The sequence below is a fragment of the Globicephala melas genome, chromosome 9 (genome assembly GCF_963455315.2).
Source record: "Globicephala melas chromosome 9, mGloMel1.2, whole genome shotgun sequence".
NCBI lineage: Eukaryota > Metazoa > Chordata > Mammalia > Artiodactyla > Delphinidae > Globicephala > Globicephala melas.
Genome location: NC_083322.1, coordinates 98,698,663 through 98,726,139, shown reverse-complemented (window position 1 = coordinate 98,726,139; position 27,477 = coordinate 98,698,663). Strand labels below are relative to the sequence as shown.

The 27,477-nt window shown below is 37.2% G+C and overlaps 1 protein-coding gene across 1 annotated transcript in view; it reads left to right on the top strand.

Annotated features, from left to right (window-relative positions):
- LANCL2 (LanC like glutathione S-transferase 2) overlaps positions 1–27,477 on the top strand; it is an 82,479-nt gene that overhangs the window by 5,926 nt on the left and 49,076 nt on the right. Inside the window, exon 2 of the mRNA XM_030871300.3 lies at positions 12,246–12,363. Coding sequence (XP_030727160.1) covers positions 12,246–12,363 — 118 coding nt within the window. The remainder of the gene's footprint in view (positions 1–12,245; positions 12,364–27,477) is intronic.

Here is a 27,477-nt window from a genome sequence, read left to right as displayed (position 1 = left end):
GTACTGTAGTATTCACTGTTGAAAAAAATCCCCATGCGGGTGGACGCAGGCAGTTCAACAAACCTGTCTTCTTTAAGGGTCAGCTCTGTAGAAGAAGCGTGGAAGCAAAGCAAGGACATTCTTGATTGGCTGTAGCTTAAAGCCTAGCTGTCTGTGGTTGGTTGTCCTTGGTGTTTTGATTTCATAACCTTGAGGCATCTACGGGCTCAGGTTTTGGTTTGCTTACTACACTTCCAGGGCTTTGGAGCCACCTCGGTCCAGTGGCTTCTGCTAATGAATCCAACAGTGGGGCTTTGCCAGGCTAAGGGGGAGCGCTGTGTGAAGGGAAAGGCAGGGAGTGGAATCTGACTGCAGAGGAGGGAGCGTGAAGAACATTGGGTGGTAACGGGGCTGAAAAGGTAGATTGGAGCCAGTTCTAAAGGACTTGATGGGTCCTAAGGATTTTAAAACTTTTTCCATACAAAAATGAAGATAAAGAGAATTTTTACTTGGAATCTATAACTTGACATTATCTTGAGCTGTTGGAAATTCTTCATTTTATACTTTTTCACTTAATTTTCTGTATTTTTGCTTTTCACTTCAAAATTTGTTGAATGTCATAATATATCATGGAAGCATAAGGAAATAGCACTTTTCAGTTGCCCAGAAAATACATGGGGTTGGCCAAAAAGTTTGTTTGGGTTTTTTGGTAACATCTTACGGAAAAACCCAAACGCACTTTTTGGCCGACCCAATAATTTTTCTTTCGTTCAGATGAGCTAAAATGGGGGTGAGGGAGGGAATATACTCTACAGCCTTTCTCCTCAAAGTGAGATTTGTGGACCCAAAACATCAGCCTTTCCTGAATGCTTGTTAGAAGATGCGGCTTCACCCTACACCTAAAGAACCAGAACCTGCATTTAACCAAATTCCCAGGTCAGACAGTCCATATGCCCATTATATTGGAGGAGCACTGCTCTACATACAGCTTGTTGAATTTTCTTTTAATTTTAACCTCCAGCCAGTTTTCAGTTCCTGATATGGAAAGATATTGACATAAAAGCATAAGGGGAAGATTATGTAGGGGAGACTACAAAAATATTGCAAATCAGCATTTCCCATCTGTTGGGAATAACGTGGAGTATAGAGCAGGTGAGAACTTGGATAGACCTGGGTTTGACTCCTACTTTTCTGCCACTTATTAGCTATAGCCTTTGGGCAAGTAATGTGGGCAATGATAGTACCTTCCTAATAGATTATGACTATTTAATTAATGCATTTAAACACTTAGAACAATGCCCATTAACATAGGATAATAGCATTTATCTCATCAGCTTGTAGTAAACGGTTAAGTTGAAAAGGTAATTGAAGTTCTTAATATAATATATTGGTTGAAAGTTGATAATAATATAGTTGTAGAGTAACCCATTCCTCATTAGGTTGTTATGGTGTTTAAGTTAATACATGTAGAGCACTCAAAAGGGTGCCTAATACTGATACAATTAGTACCTTGTTACACATAATTACTAATATATAGGTAAGTAGTTTAAGAGTTCAGTTAATGATAGCTATATTAGCATTATTATGTATCCTGTTTTCTGTCACTATAGCATACAATGTGATAATGAAAAATTGCTTAAAGGTTTATATCTTTAGTGGATTATAAAAAAATATTGCATATCCTTTACTTTTTCCTTCTTAGAGAAATGCTTATTCTTGTGCCTTTTCCTTCTGAGGAAAATATAGGCAAACATGCAGTATTCATGTGGGTATGTTCTCAGATTTCTAAATTCCGTACCATACTTTCCTCACTCACATCTCTGCAGTGGGGACACTAACACGCCTGCTGATGGTGGGGAAGGTGAAAAAGGATTATTGGATGTTGGGAAGTCAGCTAAACTCTCTGCCCACAGTTCTGTCAACTCGTGCTCTTTTTATTGGGGCCTCAGCAAAATTGAAAATTGTTGTATATCATGACATGGACCTTCAGATTCGCATGCTTATGCTTGAACCCCCAGACAGGAGCTCTGAAGGTTTAATCCATGGTTAGTGAGGGCTGACTGATTCATTTTTGTTTCTCTTCCCCACTTGACTCTTAGAGACAGGAATTTTTTCTTACCTATGCTTGAATTATTATTATTATTTTAAAAACTATCTCCACACTTGATACTGAGCTAGGACAGAATAGATACTCAGTGAATGTTGAGTGAATAAGTGTACTGAAATAAAAAACTTTTTTTATTAGAATCATTTTTATATATTATTTAATAGCATCATTTTATCTTTAAAATCTCTTCTGTATCTAGAATGTTATATGAGTCATGACCTAGGTCCTCTAGACAATCTTCTAACCTAATATAAGACTATAATATACTTCATGGGTGTCCCAGGGGAGGCCTATATTCTGTAGGGTGGCCACCTAGGAGTCTGCTAGGGCCAGAATAGGTTTGAGCCAATTTTACTTGAATAGAATTGAATATAACAAACTGAGTTTCCTTTTCGGAAAATGTTTCTCTTCCCTAGATTTTAGCTAATACCGTGCAACAATTGTTTAATCAAAAATGAAACCTAGTTTTTCACCGAGAGCTTTCCAAAAATAAATATAATTTGACCACAAAGTCCTATTAACCTTATAATTGTGTATGCTTTGAGCCCTTATAATCAGTTTATTAATATACCATTACTAAGCAGCTGTCCTTGGTTCTTTATGGCAATTCCAAACTTCTTTTGTGGTTATGATATATATATCCCCTACAGAGTATACACAGCAGATTATCAGTTAATTTTTATGACACAAAATAAGTATATCAGAATTGGACAGATGTGTGTGTTTAGGATATGTAGTCTAGAATATTTTCTATTAATAGTGTTACTGAGTTTGAAACAAGAAAAACAGAAACAGACCTGATTATGTAAATATACACCTATTTTTAAAAGAATGAACTATTTTCAAACATCTAATCAAACAGCATTTCCTTGACACACATTCAGTATAGGTAATGATCCTTCTTCTGTTTATTGAAAATACTGCTAGTGAGGGTAGATGTTCCCCCACCATCTAATTCTTTTTTTTTTTTTTTTTTTTGCCTTACGCGGGCCTCTCACTGCTGTGTCCTCTCCCGTTGCGGAGCACAGGCTCCGGATGCTCAGGCTCAGCGGCCATGGCTCACGGGCCTAGCCGCTCCGCGGCATGTGGGATCTTCCCGGAGCAGGGCACGAACCCATGTCCCCTGCATCAGCAGGCGGACTCTCAACCACTGCGCCACCAGGGAAGCCCCACCATCTAATTCTTTACTGTCAAAACATACAACTTTTTTCCCCTTTTCTCCTTTAGTAATTCACTTTGAGGTAATGATTGGGGTACTTTTGCTTATGCATTTTTGTTTGAAAATAAAGTGTTAGAAAACCAAGCCCACCTACTTCATATGTGTAAACTGTCACAGAGCATCTTCCCCTGGGAGATCTGAGATTACAAAATATACTTTCCTCAACCTGTGCCCTGGATTAAAAAGATTTGTTAAAACCTTTCCTATGAAAGAATTACTTGCTGATGTATATATATGTGCCTGTGTATACATATACTTGTCATTACTGGTATCTATATATTTGCACATATTCTGGAGTGTATAATCTGTGTATCGCACATACACAAAATGTGGGTTAAAAAGCTATTTTTATTATCTTTAAAAATGTAGACAAGTCATTGTTAGCTTTAATTTCTTTGTCTATAACACGGGGATGATAATGTTGTTATAGGGTTATCAGGATTGAATTAGAGTGTCACAAGTGCCCACCTATGTGAGGAGTATAATAAATGATTTTATTCACAAGCTCTCCTGGTGCATTATTCAAACTCAGAAGTTTGGTTCACAAATACCTGTTCCAAGCATTACCTTTTGCTTTAGGAGTTATTTATTTGTGCATGTTAAACACCTATTTTGAGAGTTTCCACTCTCTATTTGAAGTTAAGATCATGAATTTTAAAGTTAATGATCAATCTCTTTTATGATTTCTGTATTTTTGTATTTTAGGGTTGTATTTCCTCAAACACAGCTTTCATTTAAAAAAATACAGAAAAACATGTAAGTATTAGAAATACCAACATCGTTTTGCTTTATAGCACTTTGGGGCATCCTTGTTTGGGAAAATTGCCTAGTATGTAGGAAAAGAATATTTTCTTTCTAATTGCAGTGCAATTACTAAAAATTAATCTTTGAGTCAGAGAAAAACCTCCCAAGTTCTTTAGCTACTCGTTCTGTTTCTGTGCTTTGTGGAAGATGTGTATTGTATTCATATGGTGTGATTGAGTGAAAGCTGTAGTAAGCCTTTAAAAATTTAAAGGTAAACTGTAAATAGAGAATCAAGCAAAAATTTTCACAACAAGGGCTCAGCATAGGGAGGCCCAGGAACTTTCGAATTAGACAGTCTAGCTACAGCCCCAAAAGCTCAGTCTCTTGTTGTCTCATGTGACCTTGGGCTGGCCTCAGGTTTCTCACCTAAAAAACAGAATCATTCAGTAATGTGAAGATGAATTGAAATGTCACATAGAGCACTTAGTGCTAGGCATATGGTAAAGTGCTCAGTAATTATTAATTATCTTTATAATAATACCATTATTAAATGAGATTAACCAGTTAAAATTTCTCCAAATAGAATTATAGCATAGTAAATTTTTTTCTTTGTTCTTGAGACTTTTGTTCCAACATCAACAAATTAGAAATCTCTTTGATGACAGAGAGTTAGAAAATTAGGAACTAGAAAAGATACCTTAAAGCGAAGGCAGAGAAATCACTTTCACAATGGAATTTTGTCAAGTATTAAAAGGAATTAGAGTGAGTAATCGTAAGCCTTAGAACTATACTCCAGTATCATTTATGAGGAATAAAGCATATGCTTTGGAATAAAGTTATCATGCCAGAGCTAAAACTGTACATGAATGTGTTAGGCCTGCATTCAGCTACAATAAACAGAAGACTCAACTTGGAAGTATCTTAGATTATTTTTCCTGTATAACAGGAAGTCTAGAAGTAGGCAACTCTTGGTGTTGATTCACTTCAGGATTTCTGCAGTTATGTTGGTCTTTCTCTCATTTTTTTGTGCTATAGTATAAGATGGCTGCTCTAGTCCCAGATTTCTTGTACAATTTTACAGTAGGACGAAGGGAGTTAAAAGAAGGGAGTACCAGCTATATCTTTCTCTTTTATCAAGAAAAATGAGAACCTTCCAAGAGCCCTTAGAAGACTTGCACTTACATCTCACTGGTTAGAACGGTGTCATATGGCTGCCCCTGGTCATAAGGCAGTCTGGGAAAGCAAGTAGCTCTTCTGGGGTTGGATGCATTGCTGCTGTGAATCTAATCAGGATTCTGATAAGGAAGGAGGGTGTCCTGCAATAAGTGTGGGCTAGGTACTACCTTATGGGTTCTGCCACACCAGGTAATGAAGTGGTAGTACTCTAGTTTTTTTCCTTCTCATGAAAACTATTCTGTATCTCTTTGATTAATGGTGGAAACCAAAGGTCAAGACACAGGAGGCTTACATTACTAACTTGGAGTCAAAAAGTTATTAAACAGTTGGATGGAGAATCAGACATCTATCCTCTTTGACACATAACAGCAGTACATGTTAATTTTTCTGATCCATGAAAACAGGATATCTTTCTATTTGTTTATCTCTTCACTTTCTTTCATCGGAGTCTTACAGTTTTCAGAGTACAGCTCTTTCACCTCTTTGGTAAAATGTATTCCTAAGTATTTTGTTGTTTTTGATGCTATTGTGATGAGACTGTTTTATTTCTTTTTCTGGATAGTTTGTTGTTAGTGTATAGAAACAACTGATTTCTATATTTATTGGTTAGTTCTATCAGTTTTTTGGTTGAGTCTTTAGGGTTTTCTGTATATAAGATCATATCGGTAAATATAAACGGTTTTACTTTTTCCTTTCCGATTTGGATGCCTTTTATTTCTTTTTCTTGCCTGATTGCTCTAGCCAGGATTTCCAGTACTGTGTTGAACAAGAGTGCTTACAGTGGCACCCTTGTCTTGGTCCTGATCGTAGGGGAGAAGCTTTCAGCCTTTCACCATTGAGTATGAAGTTAGCTATAGCCATATAGTAAGTATATGGCCTTTGTTATGTTAAGGTGTTCTCCTTCTATTCCCAATTTGCTGAGAGTTTTATCGTGAAAGGATGTTGTATTTTGTCAAATGCTTTTTCTGCATCTATTGAGGGGATCATATGATTTTTATCTCTTGTTCTATTAGTGTGATGTGTCACACTTATTGATTTGCATGTATTGAACCATCTTTGTATCCCAGGGAAAACTCCCACTTGATCATGGTGTAAGATCCTTTTAGTGTATTTTTGAATTCATTTTGCTAATATCTCGTTGAGAATTTTTGCATCCGTGTTCATCAGGGATATTGGTGTGTAGTTTTTGTTTCACATAGTGTCCTTATCTGGCTTTGGTATCAGGGTAATGCTGGTCTTGTATTTGGGAGTGTTCCCTCTTCAATTTTTTGAAAAAGTTTGAAAAAGGTTGGTGCTAATTATTCTTTAAATGTTTCATAGAATTCACCAGTGAAACCATCTTGTCTGGGGTTTTCTTTTTTGGGAGGTTTTGTATTATTGATTCACTCTCCTTATACATTATTAGTTTACTCATACTTTCTATTTATTCCTTTTTAAAGATATTTATTTATTTATTTGGCTGAGCTGGGTCTTAGTTGTGGCACGTGGGACCTTTAGTTGCAGCATGTGAACTCCTAGTTGCAGCATGAATGTGGGATCTAGTTCCTCGACCAGGGATCGAACCTGGGCCCCCTGCATTGGGAGCACAGAGTCTTAGCCACTGGACCACCAGGGACCACCACTGGACCACTATTTCTGATTTGGCCTTGGTTAGTTGTATGTTTCTAGGAAATTATCCATGTTTTCTAGGTTATCTGTTTTGTTCGCATATGGGTTAATCTGCATATAACTTACAGTCAGCCCTTCATATTCTCGAGTCTTCCACATCCCTGAATTCAACCAACCATGGACCATGTAGCACTGTAGTATTTACTACTGAAAAGTATCTGCATATAAGTGGACCTGTGCATTTCAGACCCGTGCTGTTCAAGGGTCAGCTGTATTTCTGTGGTATCACTTGTAATATCTCTTCTTCAGTTTCTGTTTTTATTTATTGAGTCTTCTCTTTTTCTTAGTTTAGCTAAAGGATTTGTCAGTTTTTTAAAAAAATCTTTTAAAGAAACAGCTCTTAGGGACTTCCCTGGTGTCTCAGTGGTTAAGACTCCATGCTCCCAATGCAGGGGCCCAGGTTCAATTCCTGGTTGGGGAACTAGATCCTGCATGCTGCAACTAAAAGAGCCCGCATGCCGCAACTAAAGATCCTGCATGCTGCAATGAAGATCCTGCATGCCACAACTAAGACCTGGTGCAGCCAAATAAATAAATGAATATTAAAAATAAATTAACTAATTAAAAACAGCTCTTAGTTTTGTTAATCTTTTCTATTATTTCTCTGGTTTCTATTTCATGTATTTTTGCTGTGATCTTTGTTATTTCCTTTTTTCTGCTAACTTTGAGCTTGGTTTATTCTTTTTCTAGTTCCTTGAGGTATAAAGCTAGATTATTTATTTATTTAAGATCTTTCTTTTTCCTTACTGTAGGTGTTTGTCACTATAAACTTCCCTCTTAGAACTGCTTTTGCAGCATCCTATAGTTTTGGTAATGTTGTGTTTCTATTTTCATTTGTTTCAAGATATTGTTTGATTTCCCTTTTGATTTCTTTGACTCATTGGTTGTCCGGGAGTATGGTGTTCAATTTCCTCATATATGTGGATTTTCCAGTTTCCTCGTTGTTGATTTCCATTTTTATACCAGTGTCAGTAAAGATACTTGGTATGATTTGAGTCTTCTGAATTTGGTTAAGACCTGTTCTGTGCCCTGTCATATGATCTATCCTTAAGAATATTCTGTGTGTACTTGAGAAGAATGTATATTCTGTTGTTGGATTGAACGTCTTATATATGTCCATTGGGTTCATTTGGTCTAACATATGGTTCAAGTCCAGTGTTTCCTTAGTGATTTTCTGACTGGATGACCTACCCATTGCTGACAGTGTGGTATCGAAGTCCTCTATTATTGTTGTATTGTTGTCTGTTTCTCCCTTTAGCTCTGGTATTATTTGCTTAATATATTTAGTTGCTCTGGTGTTGAGTGCATATGTATTTCCAATTGTTAATGTCTTCTTCAGAGGAGTTGACCCCTTTATCTTTATATAATGACCTTTGTTTCACGTGACTGTTTTTTACTTAAGGTCATTTTGTCTGGTATAAATACAGCTACCCCTGCTTTCTTTTGGTTTCCACTTTGTGGAATGTCTTTTTCCATCCTTTCACTTTGAGCTATGTGTGTTCTTAAAGCTGAAGTGAGTCTTTTGTAGGCAGCATACAGTTGGCTCTTGTTTTTTATTCATCCAGTCATTCTTTGCCTTTTGATTAGAAGTTCAATCTACTTATATTTAGAGTGATTATGGATATGTAAGGACTTACTAGTGCCATCTTTTTAATTGCTTTCTGGCTGTTCTGTAGTTTTCTTGTTCCTCTTTGACTCTTGCTGGATTCCTTTGTGAATTGGTGATTTCCCACCATTGTATGCTTCTGACTCCCTCGTCTTTATCTTTTGGGAGTCCACTCAAATTTTTTGCTTTGTGATTTTCATGAGATACATAAAACATTTTATAGCTATAACAGTCTATTTTACTCTGATAACAACTTAATTTTAATCTCATACGAAACATCTACCCTTTTACTCTTCCACCATTTATGGGTTTTTATGTCACAGTTTGCCTCTTTCCATATTGTATGTTCATCAGCAAATTATAGTAGCTGTAGTTACTTTTGATACTCTAGTTCTAATCTTTATACTAGTGTTAAGTGTTAACACACCATCATATTGCAGTGTTCTGAATTTGATTTTATATTTATCTTGATCAGTGTATTTTTTATGTTTCACATTACTAGTTAGCCTCCTCTCATTTCAGCTTGAAGAACTTCCTTCAGCATTCCTTGTTAGACAGATCTAGTGGTGATGAATTACCTCAGCCTTTGTCTGGGGAAGTCTTTATTTCTCCTTCATTCTGGAAGGGTAACTTTGCCACAGGGAGTTTTTTGGTTTTGTTTCTGTTTTTTTTAAATTTTTGGCCACGCCGCACGGCATGCAGGATCTTAGTTCCGCGATCAAGGATCGAACCCGTGCCCCCTGCAGTGGAAGCGCAGAGTCTTAACCACTGGACCGCCAGGGAAGTCCCCACATGCAGTCCCCAAATGGAGTATTTTTTATTTTTTTATTTTTTGTTTCATCACTTTGAGTATATCATCCCACGTTCTCCTGGCCTGTAAGATTTCTGCTGAGAAATTCACTGATGTCCCATTGGAGGTTCCTTTGTAGGTTACAGTCTTCTTTTTCGCTTGCTGTCTTTAGGTTTCTCTTTTTGTGTTTGATTTTTGATAGCTTTATTACATTGTGTTTTGGAGAAGGACAACTTGGGTTGAAGTAATGGCGTAATCTGTTTATTAACTTCATGAACTTGATGTGCATATCTCTTCCCAGGTTTGGAAAGTTCTCAGCCATTATTTCTTTAAATAAGTTTTCTGCCCCCTTTCTCCCTCACTTTTCCTTCTGGAACTCTAATGATTTGGCTGTTGGTTTTTTCAGGATGTCTCATAGATCATGTAGGCTTTCTTCACTCTTTTTTATTCTTTTTTCTCTTCAGACTGGGTTCTAAGTTCCTATCTATATTGTTGATTCTGTCTTCTATTTGATCTGCCTGCTTTTGATGCTCTCTATTGCATTTTTCATTTCATTCATTAAATTCTTAAGCTCCACAATTCTATTTGTTTATTTTTCAGTGATTTCTATTTCTTTGTTAAATTTCTCATTTTCGTCACATACTGTTTTTTTTATGTCATTGAATTGTTTTTCTGTGTTTTATAGCTCATTGAGTTTCCTTAAAACAGCTATTTTGAATTCTTCCTTGTGTGAATATTAGATTTTCACGTCTTTACGTTTGGTCACTGGAAGATTATTGTGATCTTTTGGTGACGTCATGTCTTCTTGATTTTTCATGTTCCTGGTAGAGTCCAAAATGGACCAGCGGGAGCTACATTCCTTTAATGCCCTGGGAATCTTATATGCTGCTATCTGACTTGCGCCCTCTCCCCAGGCCTGGACTCCCTCTGTAATGCTCTGGATGCATTATGAGAAGTGAGAGAAATAGGTCTCTTCATCGGAGTCCTGCACAGAGTTAGAAACCAGGCAGTCACTCAGCGGCTCTCCCTTTCCCCAGATGGAGAAATAACGGGCCATCTATTGAGCCATATGCTATACCTGAACATTAGGTGATGCCAGCAGAGACAAGCTGTTACTCTTACCCACTTGAGTGGACCCAAACTCCTTTTTTTCTTTTTCCTCCAATGGAGTGTTGGTACTTCTCCTCGGGAAATCTGGACTTCCACAAAGGCTATCTCATCCAAAGGCGACTGCCTATGTCACTGTTCTGCCTGCACTCCCAGACTGTAGCTGAGGGGCTGCAACCGATTCAGTCTCCTGTAGGTTTCACAGCCGGTACTGAAGTCTCTCTGCTTATTACCTAGTTCGCTAGTGGGCTAGCTTTGCCGTGGGTCCCTTGGTGTATGGTGCTGCATTCCACAACTCACACGAAGGCACTTCCGTTGGTGGATGGATGCCTAATTTTTGTTGTTAAAGGGGAAAACAAAAACAAGGGATGTGTTGTACTGCCATGATGTTGATATTACCCTGGTTTAGGTTTTCAATATTTATACTTATTAATTTTTTCCTGAATGTACACAAGAAGTTTCTGGATCAGAGATTTCTTATTTACTAGACAGAAAATAACCAGTGAGTGGTTCCCTCAGTCTCACGTCTTACCTCTTTGGCAGTGAAAGCCAGGTCAAATGTCCTACCTACACAAAGTCTGTATTGTAGGCAAAGAATGAAGAAAAACAAGTTTTCTGTGTTTTTATATAAGGGAAGGAGACAACTGTCTCTCCTTCCCTTTCTGAGAGAGTTTCATTGGAAATATCAAAGTCTTTGGAATATAAATAACTCTCTCTGTGAAAAGACAGGCCCGTTTGTCTTCAGTTCTATGACTGGGAAGGGTTTCCCTGCTGTAGCTTCTCATCCCCTTTGAAATGTAGACACAGCCCTCCGGGGTTAAGTAAAACCTCCCCGGGGCTTTTACAATGTATACTATTGTAACTTAGTTCCTAAGGTTGCTTTTAGTCCAGAATCCCAGATTTCAGTAAAATTTGGCCTGAAAACTCTAACTGTCCAGTAACATGAAAATATTTTCCCTGCAGTCCCACAGAGGGATGTTTCTTTATGATAAAATCTGTCAGGAAGATCTAGCATTCCTAGATTTGTCTATGCCAAATAACAGAACTACAAGTACACTAAAGAAAAAAAAAGAATTAAAGGGAGAAACAGACAATTTCACAGTCACAACTGGAGATTTTAATACACCTCAGCAATTGATGTAACAACTGGAGTCTTCAAAAATCATCAAAGGCAGAAAAATCTGGACAGCACTGTCAACTACATGTTTAAGAATACTGATAAATTTCCCTTGAGAAAGATCACCAGCAGTGAATAAGAATACCTGTTATCTTAGCTCCTGGCAGCCTTGGGAGTTAACATTTTTTAATTTTTTTATTATTTGTTAATCTGATAGGCAAACGACAGTATTTGTACTTACTTGCATTTCATTAATCGCTAAGTGATTGAACATTTTTGCGTATGCCTGTCATTTGATTTTTTTTCTTCTTATAAGGTACGTTGATAATTTTAAGTGTATTTCTATATTGTTATATAGTTTTATTTATAATATTTTATATTGCACATATTTCCCCTTGTCATTTTTTAAACCATCTCATGTTTTTTAACTTAAAGAAGTTAAAATGTTTGTGTAGTCAGATACATCTCTTTCCTCTTTTTTTGTTTTTTCCTTTGATTTCTTCAACTTATTTTTTGTGATTCTACAATACTTATGACTTAGAGTCCATATAGGGCATTCTCTTATTTTAAAACTTACCTTGTAAAACCAAGGTAGACTCCCTCCAACCAATGAAACATTGAAATGAGCCAGGTAATATAATTTCTGTCTGTTTTTACAACTTAGGCTGTTAGTTACTACAACATTGTCCTATTCTTGTGCAATTTAATTTTATGTCTTCTTTTGGTTCTCAGATTATTAATAATTTCACAAGGCGGATCCAGACCAAAATCAAAGACCTTCTACAGCAAATGGAAGAAGGGCTGAAGACAGCGGATCCACATGATTGCTCTGCGTATACTGGTTGGACAGGTAAGCCTCTGGGATGTAAGTAATTGATATGTTTTATTTTTGGATTATGATATGTAAGCCTTGGATCTGAATTCTTCTTCTTTTAAAAGTCAAAGGTTTATACCTTTTAAAAGAAGTCTTGAGCTATCTTCATTGATGAGATGCTTTGTAATTTTATTTCTAAAGAAATTCTTTCTGCCTGAAGTTTGAATGGCATATGAGTTTGTATGTCATATTTTTGTAACATTAATTATCTGACCTAATTTATGGCTGTTTTTGAAAATGCGTTAAGATCAGCTTTTTCGTCTGCTTTTGGGTCTTTGATCTTTGCAACAAGATATATTTGTGTGATTTCTCTGGCCCGATACGTATGAACGATTTAACCTACTTTTTGTACTCATTTACATCATTTGTACACATAAAGATTTTGATTTTGATTCTGATAATAATAATTAAACAAGCAACCAGTAATACATTTCACATCAAAAAACTTAATTTCAAAATGAATTTGCCTTAACTAATCTTTACATTCTTTTTGTTATTTTACCATGTAGCCATAATACTGTCGTAGCAATTTAGGGAATATAAAAGAAATGAGACAGACCTTGTTCTGAGAGATTAGACTGCAGTATGAGCATTGCTATCGTTACAGCCTTTTCTTGCTAAGTTTTTATAGTTTAGTCAGTGAACAGTATGGGCACAAGTGTACATGTTGGAGTCACCAAGAGCTGGCACTTGTCTTTGCAGTGCACGCTCAAACTTGATGGCCCTGATCTTTTTTATTATTTGTGTTTATATTTGTACTCATTTATGCGATGCTTTATTTATTATTTGCCTGTTATCAATACAGTAGTACATAGTAGCATTAGAATTGAATTTTTCAAACTTTTATACCCAGACAGACAACGAGCTAGTTCTCTTACAGAGCCAAAGAAACTTATCCTAAATGTAATTTTTAAAAAATATTTATTTATTTATTTGGCTGTGTTGGGTGTTAGTTGCAGCACGCGGGATCTTTGTTGCAGCATGCGGGATCTTTAGTTGCAGCATGTGAACTCTTAGTTGTGGCATGTGGGATCTAGTTCCCTGACCAGGGGTCGAACCTGGACTCCCTGCATTGGGAGCGCAGAGTCTTAGCCACCAGACCACCAGGGAAGTCCCCTAAATGTAAAAGTAAATAGTTTTGGCTAACTTGAAGTAAAATACAGAGAATAAGGTTATCTTGAAAGAAAAAACAGTTATTAGTAGCACAGTTTTCCTCCTATAAAGTCTTTTACTTAAAGCATTTCTTCTTGTTGAAAAGGGGTTTTAACTCCATGATTGTTAGGTCCCAAATTGGCTGTGCATCAGAATTATCCAGAGAGCTTTATAATAAACAAAGACTGTCAGCCTCCACCCCAGGACAGTTACATCAGGAACTCTGGGGGGAGGATTCTAAGAATCACTGTTTCTTAAAAATCCCCGGTTGTTGTCATTTTTTGGAATCACTGAGAGTCATCATGGAAATATTTGGTTTGAATGATTTCAAATAATATTTAGGACTTTGGGGTTCATGTAACTGTGTGGAATCCACTTACACCCCTACCTCCCTGTCTTTTCTCCTTAAACTGTACAATATAAGAACAAATGAAGCACCCCAAATTTATCCCTTTAGCAAAAAGTGAGAATGAGAATATACACAGATAATAAGGGGTGAAAAACAAATAGCATCCAGAATAACTATGGAAAGTCACAGTGGCAGAGCCGGCGAAGAAAGACAAAGGATCCAGGGCTGGCAAAATCTGTCCCACCATTCCCCACTTTCCCAGTTAACGAGTAGTTATTCCCAGAAGGAGTGAGACACACCCTGAGGGGGATCTTTTGAGGGCGTATCTAAGTGCAAAGTGGGCAAGTAATGCTGGACAAAGCAGAGAAAAAAGGTGTTTAGGGTATACAGGGAACAGGTTTTATTTTAGACTTTCTATAAAAGCGCTGTTCTGAAAAAGAGGGGATTAACTTACAAAGCAGAAGCTGCATTCCTGGTGGCACTGGCTAATGGTGTAGGTAAGGAGAGAAACAACAATGATAGGGGCCCTCCTCAAACAAGAAAGAATATGAGACTTAAAGGAAATCTGGCTACCAAAAGTCGTCATTTATTAACTAAACTGTTCATCACTTACTAAGAAGAGGATGCCTTTCAGATTACAACTACCCTAACCATTTTCCTCTTCCTGTTAATAGTTGATCCAGAAAAATTTATCTGTTTTGAATTTAAGAAAAAAAATCTACAATTATTTACATAATATTAGGAAAAAGAAAATCAGATTTTGTCAGCAGAAGAAAACACACCAGGAAAATTCTACTACAAGATGGAGAAAAAGGGCAGTACTTTCAACATTAATTTTGTAAGTTAATTATGCAATATAGTCACAATGCAGAAGTAAAGTAACTCAGAGAAGAGATGGCAAGACAGAAAGGTGATGTGAAATAAGAATTGACAGAACTAAGAAAAGAAATGAAAGGAAAAGGCAAAATCACTTCAGAAATGAGGACTAAATTGCAAGGAGTTGAAGAAAGAACTGGCACCGCAGAAAACACAGCAATACCATAAAAGGAAAAAAATCAAACTGGAGAAAAACTTCCAGTTTCTGGTCTGATGTGTAGGGAGTTTAGAAGTTACCACTTTGTCCTAAAAAGTTAAAAGCTGAACTAACTGAAAAATCAATAACTTTTCTAAGATTCGTCAGAGAAGTGGGGTTACATGACAAACAGCTGCACCAAAAATAGCAATAGACAAGGAGATTCAGAAAATCACAATTTACTGGAGCAGAGACCTACAAGGAGAGATCTCCACAGGAGCCAAAACTGTAATTGATTAATTGCTAGAAGCTCAGTGTGGGCCAATATGAGAGTTAAAAAAACTCTAGGAGGACCCAATCATAGGGAGGCACCCACACTTTTGTGAGGTTAACTTTGGAGTTATCCCAGGTCCTCAGTGTGAATATTGGAGAAAAATCCTCTCATGCCTCTGGTTGGGGGAGGGGAAAAGGAACCATTCTGAAATATGCTAGAGCATTCTGTTCTTAACAAGGCCAGCCTTCAGGAGAAACTGCTTTACCAGAGCCTCGCCTCCTGGAGTTTTATCAGAAACTAACCTACCTGTAGGAAGGGTAGTAGCCAACTCCAGCTCCCTCTAGCCATTCTGTCCAACCTAAGGGGAAGAAGACACAGAAGCGCTGGTGGAGTTCATGGTCCAGAGGCACATGTTCAACAAAACACTGAGACCTGGTCATAGGACCATAGAATGCTTCCACTGCCCCACTCCTTACTACTCCATTACTAGAGGACTATTTGTTGCAGTTTCTTTTACCCAGTACATTATGTCCGCCTTTCAATAAAAAAATTACAAGACATACTGAAAGGCAAAAACAAACCAGTTTGAGGAGACTAAACAAACATCGGAACCAGAATGAGATATGGCGGGAATGTTGGAATTGTCAAACCAGGAATTTTTAAATACTATGATGATATGCTAAGGATTTAATGAAAAAAGTAGACAACACGCAAGAACCCATGGATGATGAAAGCAGAGAGATGTAAATCCTAAGAAGGAATTGAACATAAATGCTAGAAATCAAATAAGCTATAACAAATGAAGAATTCCTTTGATGGGCTCATTTAGTAGATGAGACACAGCTAGGGAAAGAATCACTGAGCTTGAGGATATGGCAGTAGAAACTTCTAAAACTGAAAAAAAGCTGGAAAAAAACCCCCCAAAACCAGTATCCAAGAACTAGGGAACAATGACAAAAGGGTCAACACTTGTGAAATGGTAATACCAGAAGGAAAAGAAACAGAAAGAATCAGAAACAATATTTGAAGCAATAATGACCAGGAATTTTTCCAAATTAGTATACACTAAACCACAGGTCCAGGAAGCTCAGAGAATACCAAAGAGGATAAATGCCAAAAACAACAAAAAAACAAAAAACCTGCATCTAGGCATATAGTATCCAAACTTCATAAAACCAAAGATAAAAAATCTTGTGAGAGATACATGCTCCCCAGTGTTCATTGCAGCACTATTTACAATAGACAGGACATGGAAGCAACCTAAGTGTCCATTGACAGAGGAATGGATGAAGAGGATGTGGTGCATATATATGATGGAATATTACTCAGCCATAAAAAAGAATGAAATAATGCCTTTTGCAGCAACATGGATGGACCTAGAGATTGTCATACTGAGTGAAGTAATTCAGACAGAGAAAGACAAATATCTTATTGCTTATATGCGGAATCTAAAAAGAACGGGTACAAATGAACTTACTTAGAAAACAAATAGAATCATAGATGTAGAAAACAAATTTATGGTTACCAGAGGGGAAAGGGGGGAGGGAGGGATAAATTGGGAGATTGGGGTTGACATATACACACTACTATGTATAAAACAGATAACTAATAAGGATGTATTGTATAGCACAGGGAACTCTACTTAATACTTTGTAATGGCCTATATGGGAGAAGAATCTAAAAAAGAGTGGATATATGTATAACTGATTCACTTTGCTGTACAACTGAAACTAGCACAACGTTGTGAATCACCTATATTATAATAAAAATTTTTTTTAAATCTTGAAAGAACACAAAAAAACTGCCCTATTATAGAAAAGCAAGGATCAAAATTACACCAGACTTCTGTTCAGCAACAGTGTAAGCAAGATAAGAATGGAGTGAAATACTTAAAGTATTGAGAGTTTAAAAAAAAATTAAAAATCCTAGAATTTTGTACCCTGCAAAATTATCCTTAAAAGTGAAGGAGAAATAAAAGCTTTCTCAAACAAAAATTAAGGGAATTTGTTGCCATTAGACTTGATTTTCAAGAAATGGTAAGCCAAATCCTTCTGAGAAGGAAAATGGTATTGGTTAGATATTTGGATCTATGTTAAAAAAGGGAAGAACTTCAGAGTATGAATAAATGAAGGCGAAATAAAAACTTTTATTTTTCTTATTCTCAGATGATATAATGGATCAAAATGTGTGTTCAAAATAAAAGCAATAATGTGTTCAATTACATATGCTTAAGTATATGTTTATATGTATGCATATATATATATGTTTATATGTACATGTTATGTATAAGTAAAATGAATGACAGCAAGATATAAGAGGTAGGAGGAAGGAATTAGGAATATTTTATTATTATAAGATACTTGCTCTACCCATGAAATGGTACAGTAATATTTGAAAGTGGAGTGGGATTAAACAAGAAAAAAGTCACATCATATAAATATATGCAGAAAAAGCATTTGACAAAATCCAGTGGCTATTCATGATTAAAAATTCTCAGCAAACTGTGAATAGATGGGAACATCTTCAACTTGGTTAAGAACATCCACAAAAAAAGTACGTTGTATTTAATGGTAAAACACTCAGAGCTTTCCTGCTAAGATCAGCAACAAGGTAAGGATGTTCCCTCTCACCACTGCTCTCAGCATCATATTTGAAGTCCTAGCTAATGTAATGAGACAAGAAAAGGAAATAAAAAGTGTATAGATGGGGAAGGAAGAAATAAAACTACCTTTGCAGATCACATGCTGTTCTATGTAGAAAATCAGAAAGAATCAACAAAAAATAATCTCCTGGAACTAATAAACAGTGATAGCAGGGTTGCAGGTTATGAGGTAGATATACAAAAGTCAGTTGCTTCATTATATACCAGCAATAAATAAGTGAAATTTGAAGTAGAAAACACAATACTGTTTACATTAGCATCCCCCCAAAATACTTAGGTATAAGTCTAACAAAATATATGCAAAATCTATGTGAGGTAAACTACAAAACTCTTATGAAAGATATCAAAGGGGAACTAAAGAGAGATATTCCATATTCTTGGATAGGAAGACTCAATATTGTCAAGATGTCAATTCTTCCCAACTTGGATCTATAGATTCAATGCAGTGCCAATCAATATTCCAGCAGGTTATTTTGTGGATATCAGTAAACTGATTCTAAAGTTTGTATGGAGAAGAAAGAGACCCAGAATATCCCAATACTCAATATTGAAGGAAAAGAACAAAGTTGGAGACATGATGCTATCTGACTTTATAAGACTATAAGACTTATAAGCTACAATAACCAAACCAGTGTAGTACTGGTGAAAGAATAGAACAGAATAGAGAGCCCAGATATAGACCCACATAAATATAGCTACTGATATTTGACAAAGGAGCAAAGGCAATGCAGTGTAGTGAAGATGGTCATTTCAACAAATGGTCCTAGAGCAACTGGGCATCCACATGCAGCAAGTGAATCTAGATACCTTTCAAAAGAATTAGCTCAAAATGGACCATAGACCGAAACATAAAATTCAAGACTGTAAAAGTCCTAGAAGATAACACAGGAAAAAACATAGGTGGCCTTTGGTATGGCACTGACTTTTTAGATACACCACCAAAGATGTGATCTGTGAAAGAAATACAGGCGTACCTTGGGGATATTGTGCGTTCAGTTCCAGACTACCACAATAAAGCGAGTATCGCAGTAAAGTGAGTCATATGAATTTTCTGGTTTCTCAGTGCATATAAAAGTCATGTTTACAGTACATTGTGCAATAGTATCATGTCCAAAAAGAACAATGTACATATGTTAATTTAAAAATATTGCTAAAAAATGCTAACCATCATCTAAGCATTCAGTGAGTCAGTCTTTTTTGCTGGTTGAGGGTTTGAAATATTGTGAGAATTGCCAAAATGTGACACAGAGACACAAAGTGAGCAAATCCTATTGGAAAAATGACTCTGACAGACTTGCTCAATTCATAGTTGCCACAAAACTACAATCTGCCAAAAACACAACATCTGGGAAGTGCAGTAAAGTGAAGCACAGTGAAATGAGGTATCCCTGTAAATGATAATCTGGGCTTCTTTAAAATTAAAAACTACCTGCAAAAGAGAATGAGACAAGCCACTGACAAGGAAAAAATAATTGCAAAAGACATATCTGATAATGGATTTTAGCCAGCGTAAACAAAGAACTCTTAAAGCTCAACAATAAGAAATGAACAACCTTATTACAGAATAGGCAGAATGCATGAGCAGACACCTCACCAGAAAAGATATACAGATGGCAAGTAAGTGTATAAGAATATGTTCAACGTCTTATGTCATTACAGAATCGCCAAAATTCAAAACACTGACAGTACCAAATGCGGGTGACAACGTGGAACAACCAGAACTCTCATTTACCGCTGGTGGAAATGCAAGATAGACACACTGGAAGACAGTTCAGAAGTTTTTAACACAGCTAAACATACACTTACCATATGTGCCAGCAATTGTGCTCTTTTTTACCCAAATGAACTGAAAATTTAGGCCCACCAAAAAACCTGCACTTGAATGTTTATAGCAACTGTATTCATAATTGCCAAAAGTTTGAAGTAACCAAGATGTCCATCAGTGGGTGCATGAGTAAATAAATGGTGCATCCAAACAAGGAAACACTATACAGGCTTAAAAGGAAGTGTGCCACAAAAAGGCATGGAGCAACGTTAATGTATATTTCTGAGCTTCCCTGGTGGCGCAGTGGTTAAGAACCCGCCTGCCAGTGCAGGGGACACAGGTGCGAGCCCTGGTCCGGGAAGATCCCACATGCTGCGGAGCAACTAAGCCCATGTGCCACAACTACTGACCCTGTGCTCTAGAGCCCACGGTCCACAGCTGCTGAGCCTGCGTGCCACAACTACTGAAGCCTGCGTGCCTAGAGCCCATGCTCCACAACAAGAGAAGCTACCACAATGAGAAGCCCGTGCACTGCAACGAAGAGTAGCCTCCACTCACGGCAACTAGAGAAAGCCCACGCACAGCAACGAAGACCCAATGCAGCCAAAAAATTAATTAATTAAAATTTTAAATTGTATATTTCTAATTGAAAGAAGACATTCTGTAAAGGCTACATACTGTGTGATTCCAACTATATGATATTCTGGAGAATGTATAACTGTGAAGACAATAAAAATGGTTAGTGTTTTCAGTGAGCTAGAGGGTGAAGGACAGATGAATAGGTAGAGCACAGAGGATATTCAGGACAGTGAAACTGCTCTGGATCATTGTACAGTAGTGGATACATCTCATTATACATTTGTCCAGACCCACAGAATGTACAGCACCACGAGTGTACCGTAATAAAAACTATGGGCTTTTGGTGAAAATGATGTGTCAGTGTCAATTCATCGATTGTAATAAATGTACCACTGTGGTGTGGGATGTCAGTAGTTGAGGAGGAGGTATATGACGGAAATATCAACAGGGAGAAAATCACATTGGTATCAAACCTCTAAGTGGCCACATTCAGAAGTTCACCAGCAGGGGCTTCCCTGGTGGTCCAGTGGTTAAGTATCCATGCTCCCAATACAGGGGGCCTGGGTTCGATCCCTGGTCAGGGAACTAGATCCTGCATGCCGCAACTAAAATCCCATGTGCTGCAGCTAAGACCCGGCACAGCCAAATAAATAAATAAATATTTTTTAAAAAAGAAGTTAACTGGCATCCTACAAGATATTCAGGGAATGAAAATATGAAGATAAGATGTTAAATCCAGCTAGGTTACTGCCCTCCAGGCATATGAAATATAACAAAAAGTATAACAGTAACCTAGGAAATATTTTTATCAAGAGCATTCCAGAGGACTCTACTAATGTAGTAATTGACAAACAGTGGCTCGTGGGCCAAATCTGGGATACAGCCTGTTTGTTCACAGGCCTTGAACCCAGAAGCATTTTTATTTACATTCTTAAGAATTTTGAAATAAAAGAAAACCCAACAGAGACTAAATGTGGCCCTTGAAGCCTAACCTAAAGATGATTATCTGGCCTTTATGGAAAAAAAATTGCTGATTCCTGTATTAGAGGACTAGCCAAGATATGATTGAGAAAATGGGCATAATTTTATAGTGACATTAATTAGGAACAGAAGTTTGCAGATAGGGGATGAAGGGCACAAAAACATAAATGAAATCGGGAAGCCTTAAAACAGAGGAAATTTTAGGGACTTCCATGGTGGTCCAGTGGTTAAGAATCCTCCTTCCAATGCAGGGGACACAGGTTCAATCCCAGGTTGGGGAACTAAGATCCCACGTGTTGCAGGGTAACTAAGCCCATGTGCTGCAACTCCTGAGCCCGTGTGCTCTAGAGCTCGCACACCACAGCTAGAGAGCCCACACACAACGACTGCTGAGCCTGCGCACTCTGGAGCCCTCATGCCTCAAGTAGAGAGCCCGCGTGCTCTAGAGCCCTAGCGTCACAACTTAGAAGCCCGCGCACCACAACGAAAGTTTCCGCATGCCACAGTGAAGATCCCACATGCTGCAACTAAGACCCGACGCAGCCAAATAAATAAATAAATAGAGGAAATTTTAGAAATCACATGACTACTCTTCACTTTACAAAAATTTATTTCACAAGGTAACTTGAAATGGATAATTCTCTGTGAATACATAATCTACCAAACCTGACCCTAGAAGAGATAGGACATGTAAACAGACAAAATTCCAAATAAAATTTTGAGAATGTTGTCAAATATTTACCCAAAAATTTCACTGGGAAATTATAACAAACCTTTACTAAAGGACGGGAAATCCTTAGGAGTGACAACAGTAAAATGGTGGAATAGGAGTTTTCTACTGTCTTCCTCCCCAAAGAACACTGACTTCGATAATTATACACAGATGAGAGTACCTTTCTGGGATCCAAGAGTCCAGTGGAGGATTTACACAATACCATTGGGTGGGGGCGGGGGGGGGGGGACACAAAACAAAAACTGAGATTGGACACATTGAAAAGGGTAAGAGGAAAATTTTCACTTCACCTGTGTCACCCCATCCCCAAGGTGGCACAGCTTAGTGCCAAGAGACACATTCAGCCTGTGATTTCTCCTACAGGGGAAAGTGAGAACATGTGAATGAGTGCCCGGCTTCCCCAGCTATGTGGGAAGCTACATAGGATACCCACTTCTTTCCCATCCCTTTCAGAATACAGAGGAGATGTTCATGACCAAGGGGCAAGGAAGGGCTGAGAGCATAGCAACCAGGGCTCAGAATTCAACAAGGGATGCAGGTCCACTAGCCACTTTGAGGACTCCATCAGGAAGCCTGCCTGTGAGCCACTGGGGACACCTCACCAGTGGATCCCCCAGTTAGCCCATGGTTACCTCCAACGTTCTGCATTCCTCACCCACACACTGATCCACCCCATAACTGTGTGTGCCCTTGAGGGCAGTGTGTGCAAACCTTAGTGGACAGTGAGCATGGGCAGAAAGCTGGCCCAGCCCTGCAGAACTGGGAGAAGGCAGACACTTGAGCATCCCTCGCTGCCCTAGGGAAGCAGACGAGACCGGCAGCACTCAGCCTGGCTTTGTGGAATCAGGAGAAGGCATACAGTCTTAAGAATTCTCCCCTAACAGGGAACAAAAAGTGTGGAGCAGGCATATCCATAGAGAAGGCCTGAGAATGCCTGAGAATCTGTAGTAAGGCTGACAGAAGACATTTCATTCCTGAAGGCTGTCAGTAAAGACTGGAGGAGGCGACTGTGTCTTCAAATGCTAAGACAGCAACACAAGACTTCAAGGAAAATGAAAGATCAAGGAAATATAACAGCACTAATAATTTATAATTTTATAATAAAATAATTTGCCAGTAACCACCCCCAAAGAAATGGAGGTTTATGGTGTGCCTGATAAAGAATTCAAATTAGAGGACTTCCCTGGTGGTCCATTCGTTAAGAATCCGCCTTCCAATGCAGGGGACATATCAATGAAATTAGGAAAACCATACATAAACAAAACAAGCTTAAGAGAGAGAACCAAAAACGAAGTGTAGAGCTGAAGAATATAAATGAATGACATGAAAAGTGCAGTAGAGAGCAGCAGCAGAATGGATCAACAAGAAAAAAAATCTGTGAACTTGAAGGCAGGTCATTTGTAATTAACCATTCAGAGCAGAAAAAAGTAAAAAGAATGAATAAAAGTAAAGAAAGCCTACGTGAATTCAGGGACATAATCAAGTAAAGCAATTAATGCATTATAGGTGCCACAGAAGGAAAAACAGGGAGAAAGGGGCAGAAAGTTTATTTAAAGAAATAATGGCTGACGATTTTCCAAATCTGGGGAGAGAGTTAATGATGTTCATAATTTCCCATACAGACTCATCCCAAAGAGGACTTTACTGAGACACGTTATAATAAAACTGTCTAAAACCAAAGACAGAGAATTTGCAAAGCAGGAAACAAAAATCTACTTACATACAAGGGAACCCCAAGAAAGCTATCAGAAGAGTTCTCAGCAGAAACTACAGGCGAGGAGAAAGTGGGTTGATGTATTCTAGGTACTTAAAAAAAAGTGCCAACCAAAAATACTATATACCTGGCACGCTGTCCTTCAGAAATGAAGGAGAAATACTTTCACAAGCAAACAAAAGCTGAGGGAGTTCATCACAAGTAACCTGCCTCACAAGAAATGTTGAAATGAGTTCTTCAAGCTGAAACAAAAGGATGCTAATCAGTAACATGAAAATATAAAACATACTGTTACAAGCAAGTGTGTAGTCAAATCCAAATACTATAGTAATGTAATATGGTCATGTAGTGCTTAATTTTACTACAAAAGTTTTAGCAGAAGTATTAAAATTAACTATAGCTACAATAATAATTTTTTACTGGGTATACAACATAAAATATGTAAATTTGTGATGTCAGAAACATAAGATGTTGGGAGAGGGGAGGAGAGTTTTTGTACTAGCTTAAAATAGAACATTGTAAGATGTTTTATGTAAATCTCATAGTAACTACAAAGCAAAAACCTGTAGTAGATACACAAGCAGTTAAAAGAAAAAAAAAAAAGGAATTGAAGCATACCAATAGAGAAGATCATCAAATTGCAAGGGAAGACAGCTAGAGAGCAAGAAAGGAACTATGGAACAGCCAGAAAAATAATAAGACAGCATTAGTAAGTCCTTACATTATCAGTAAGTACTTTAAATCTAAATGGCTTAAATTCTCAAATCAAAGACAGAGTGGTTAAATGGATAAGAAAAACTATATGCTGCTTACAAGAGACTCATATCAGCTTTATGAACATAGGCTGAAAGTGAAGAGATGGGAAATTATATTCTATGCAACTCGAAACCAAAATAGAGCAGGAGTAGGTATACTTATGTCAGAACAAATAGACTTTAACTTCAAAAACTTTAACAAGAAGCAAAGAAGGTCATTATATAATGATAAAGGAGTCAGTTTATCAAGAGAATATAATTGTTGTAAATATATATGCACCTAAAAATATAGCGAATACTAACAGTTCTGAAGGGGAAAATATACAGCAATGCAACAGTAATAGGGGACTTCAAGATCCCTCTTCCAACATTGGACAGATCATCTGCATTATCAATAGGAAACATTAGAATTGAACTATGCGTTAGACCAAGTGGATCTAACAGACATAAACAGAATATTGCATTCAGTAGCAGCAGAACACATACTTCTCAAGTGCATACAGAACGTTCCTCAAGATGATCATGTGTTACAACTCAGAACAAGTCTCAATGAATTTAAGAAGATAGAAGTTATATCAGGTATCTTTTCCAGCCACAGTGGTAAGAAACTAGAAATCAGTAATAGTAGAAAAACTGGAAAAATCATAACTATGTGGATATTAAAACAGAAAGCTCCTGAACAACCAGTGGGTCAAAGAATAATCAAAGGAATAGCAAAAAATATCTTGAAACAAATGAAGATGAGAGCACAACATATTAAAACTTAACAGGATGTAGCAGAAGTAGTTCTAAGAGGGAAGTACCTTGCAGTAAGCAACTACATTAAGAGAAAAGAAAGGTCTCAAATAAAGAACCTAACTTTACACCTCAGGGAACTAGAAAAACAAGAACAAACTAAACCCAAAGATAGCAGAAAGGAGATAAGAAAGATCAGAGCAGAAATAAGTGAAATAGAAACCAGAAAGCAGTGGAAAAGATCAGTGAAACTAAGAGTTGGGTTTTCAGTAAATAAACAAAATAGGCAATTTACCAAGCCTAGCTGAGAAGACAAGAGAGAAGATCCAAGTAAATAAAATCTGAAGTAAAAGAGAAGACATTATACTTGATACCACAGAAATAGGAAGGATCATAAAACACTACAATGAACAATTATAAGCCAGCAAATTGGATAACCCAGAAGAAATGGATCAGCTCCTAGAAACATACAGCCTACCAAAACCGAATCATAAAGAATCAGAAAATGTAAACAGACCAATAATGAGTAAAGAGATGGAATCAGTAATCAAAAACCTCCCAACAAAAGCCTAGGACCTGATGATTTTACTGGTGAATTCTGTCAGACATTTAAAGAATTAATACCAGTCCCTCTCACACTGTTGCAAAAAAGCTGAAGGAAAGAAGAAAACTAAAGGTCAGTATCTCTGATGAACCACAGATACAGAAATCCTCAACAAAATACTAACAAACACAATTCAAGAGCACATTAAAAGAATATGCGTGATCAATGGGTTTTATCCCAGGGATGCTAGGATGTTTCAACATACACAAGTCAATAAATATGATACACAACATTTACAGAATGGAGGATAAACATCATGATCATCTCAGTAGATGCAGAAAAAGCATTTGATAATACTCAACATACTTTCATAATAAAAACTCTCAAATTTGGTACAGAAAGAATGTACCTCAACATCACAAAAGCAATATATGATAAGCCCACAGCTATCATCATACTCAAGGATACTCGTACTCAGCTAACAATACTCAGCGTTTCCTCTAAGATCTAGAACAAGACGAGGACACTCAGTCTTGCCACTTCCATTTAACATAGTACTGAAAATTCTAGGGGGGAGCAATTAAGGCCTGCCCCAAAATAAATAAATAAATAAAAGGCATCCAAATCAGAAGAAGTAAAGTTGCTTCTGCTTGCAGATGACATAATCTTATATGTAAAGAACCCTGAAGATCCACCAAAAAAATTTGTTAGAACTGATCAGTTCAGCAGAGTTGCAGTATATAAAATCAGTATGCAAAAATCAGTTTCTTCTGTACATTAACAACAAACTATTGAAGAAAGAAACTAAGAAAACAATTCTGTTTACAACAGCGTGAAAGAACAATACTTAGGAATAAATTTAATCAAAGAGGTAAAAGACCTGTATACTGAAAATTATAAGACATTGATGAAAGGAATTGAAGCAGCTGCAAATAAATGGAAAAATATTCTTTGTTCATGGATTGGAAACATTAATGTTGTTAAGATATCCATACTACCCAAAGTGATCTATATATTTAATACGGTCTTTATCAAAATTCTAATGGTATTTTTCAGAGGAATTGAAATCAGTCCTACAATTCATATAGAATTACAAAAGACCGAGAATAGCCAAAGCAATCTTGAGAAAGAAGAATAAAGCTGGTGGCATTACACTTCCTGATTTTAAAGTGTATTATAAAGGTATAGTAATCAAAGCAATATGTCACTGGCATAAAAACAGACACAGAGACCAATGGAACAGAATAGAGAGCCCAGGAGGAAATCCATGCATAAATGGTTCATTAATTCTTGACAAAGAAACCAAGAACACACAGTGGGGAAAATTGCCTCTTCAATAAATGCTGAAAACTGGATTGCCACGTGCAAAAGAATCAAACTGGATCCCTATCTTACACCGCTCTCAAAAATTAACTCAAAATGGATTAAAGACTTAAATATGTAAGGCCTGAAACCGTGAAACTCCTAGAAGAAAACAAAGGAAAAGCTCCTTGGGTCTTCGCAATGACTTTTTGGATATGACACCAACAGCACAGGCAATAAAATAAAAAAATAAGCAAGCGGGAGTAGGTCAAGCTAAAAAGTTCCTGCACTGCAAGGGAAACAGTTGAAATGAAAAGGCAGCTTTATAGAACAGGAGAAAATATTTGCAAGCCATATGTCTGCTAAGAGGTTAGTATCCAGAGTATATTGGGAACTTATATAACTCAATAGCAAAAAATAAATAATTAATTAAAATATGGGCAAAGGACCTGAGTGGACATTTTTCCAAAGAAGACATACATATGGCTGGCACATATATGAAAAAGTGTTCAACGTCACTAGTTATCAGCAAA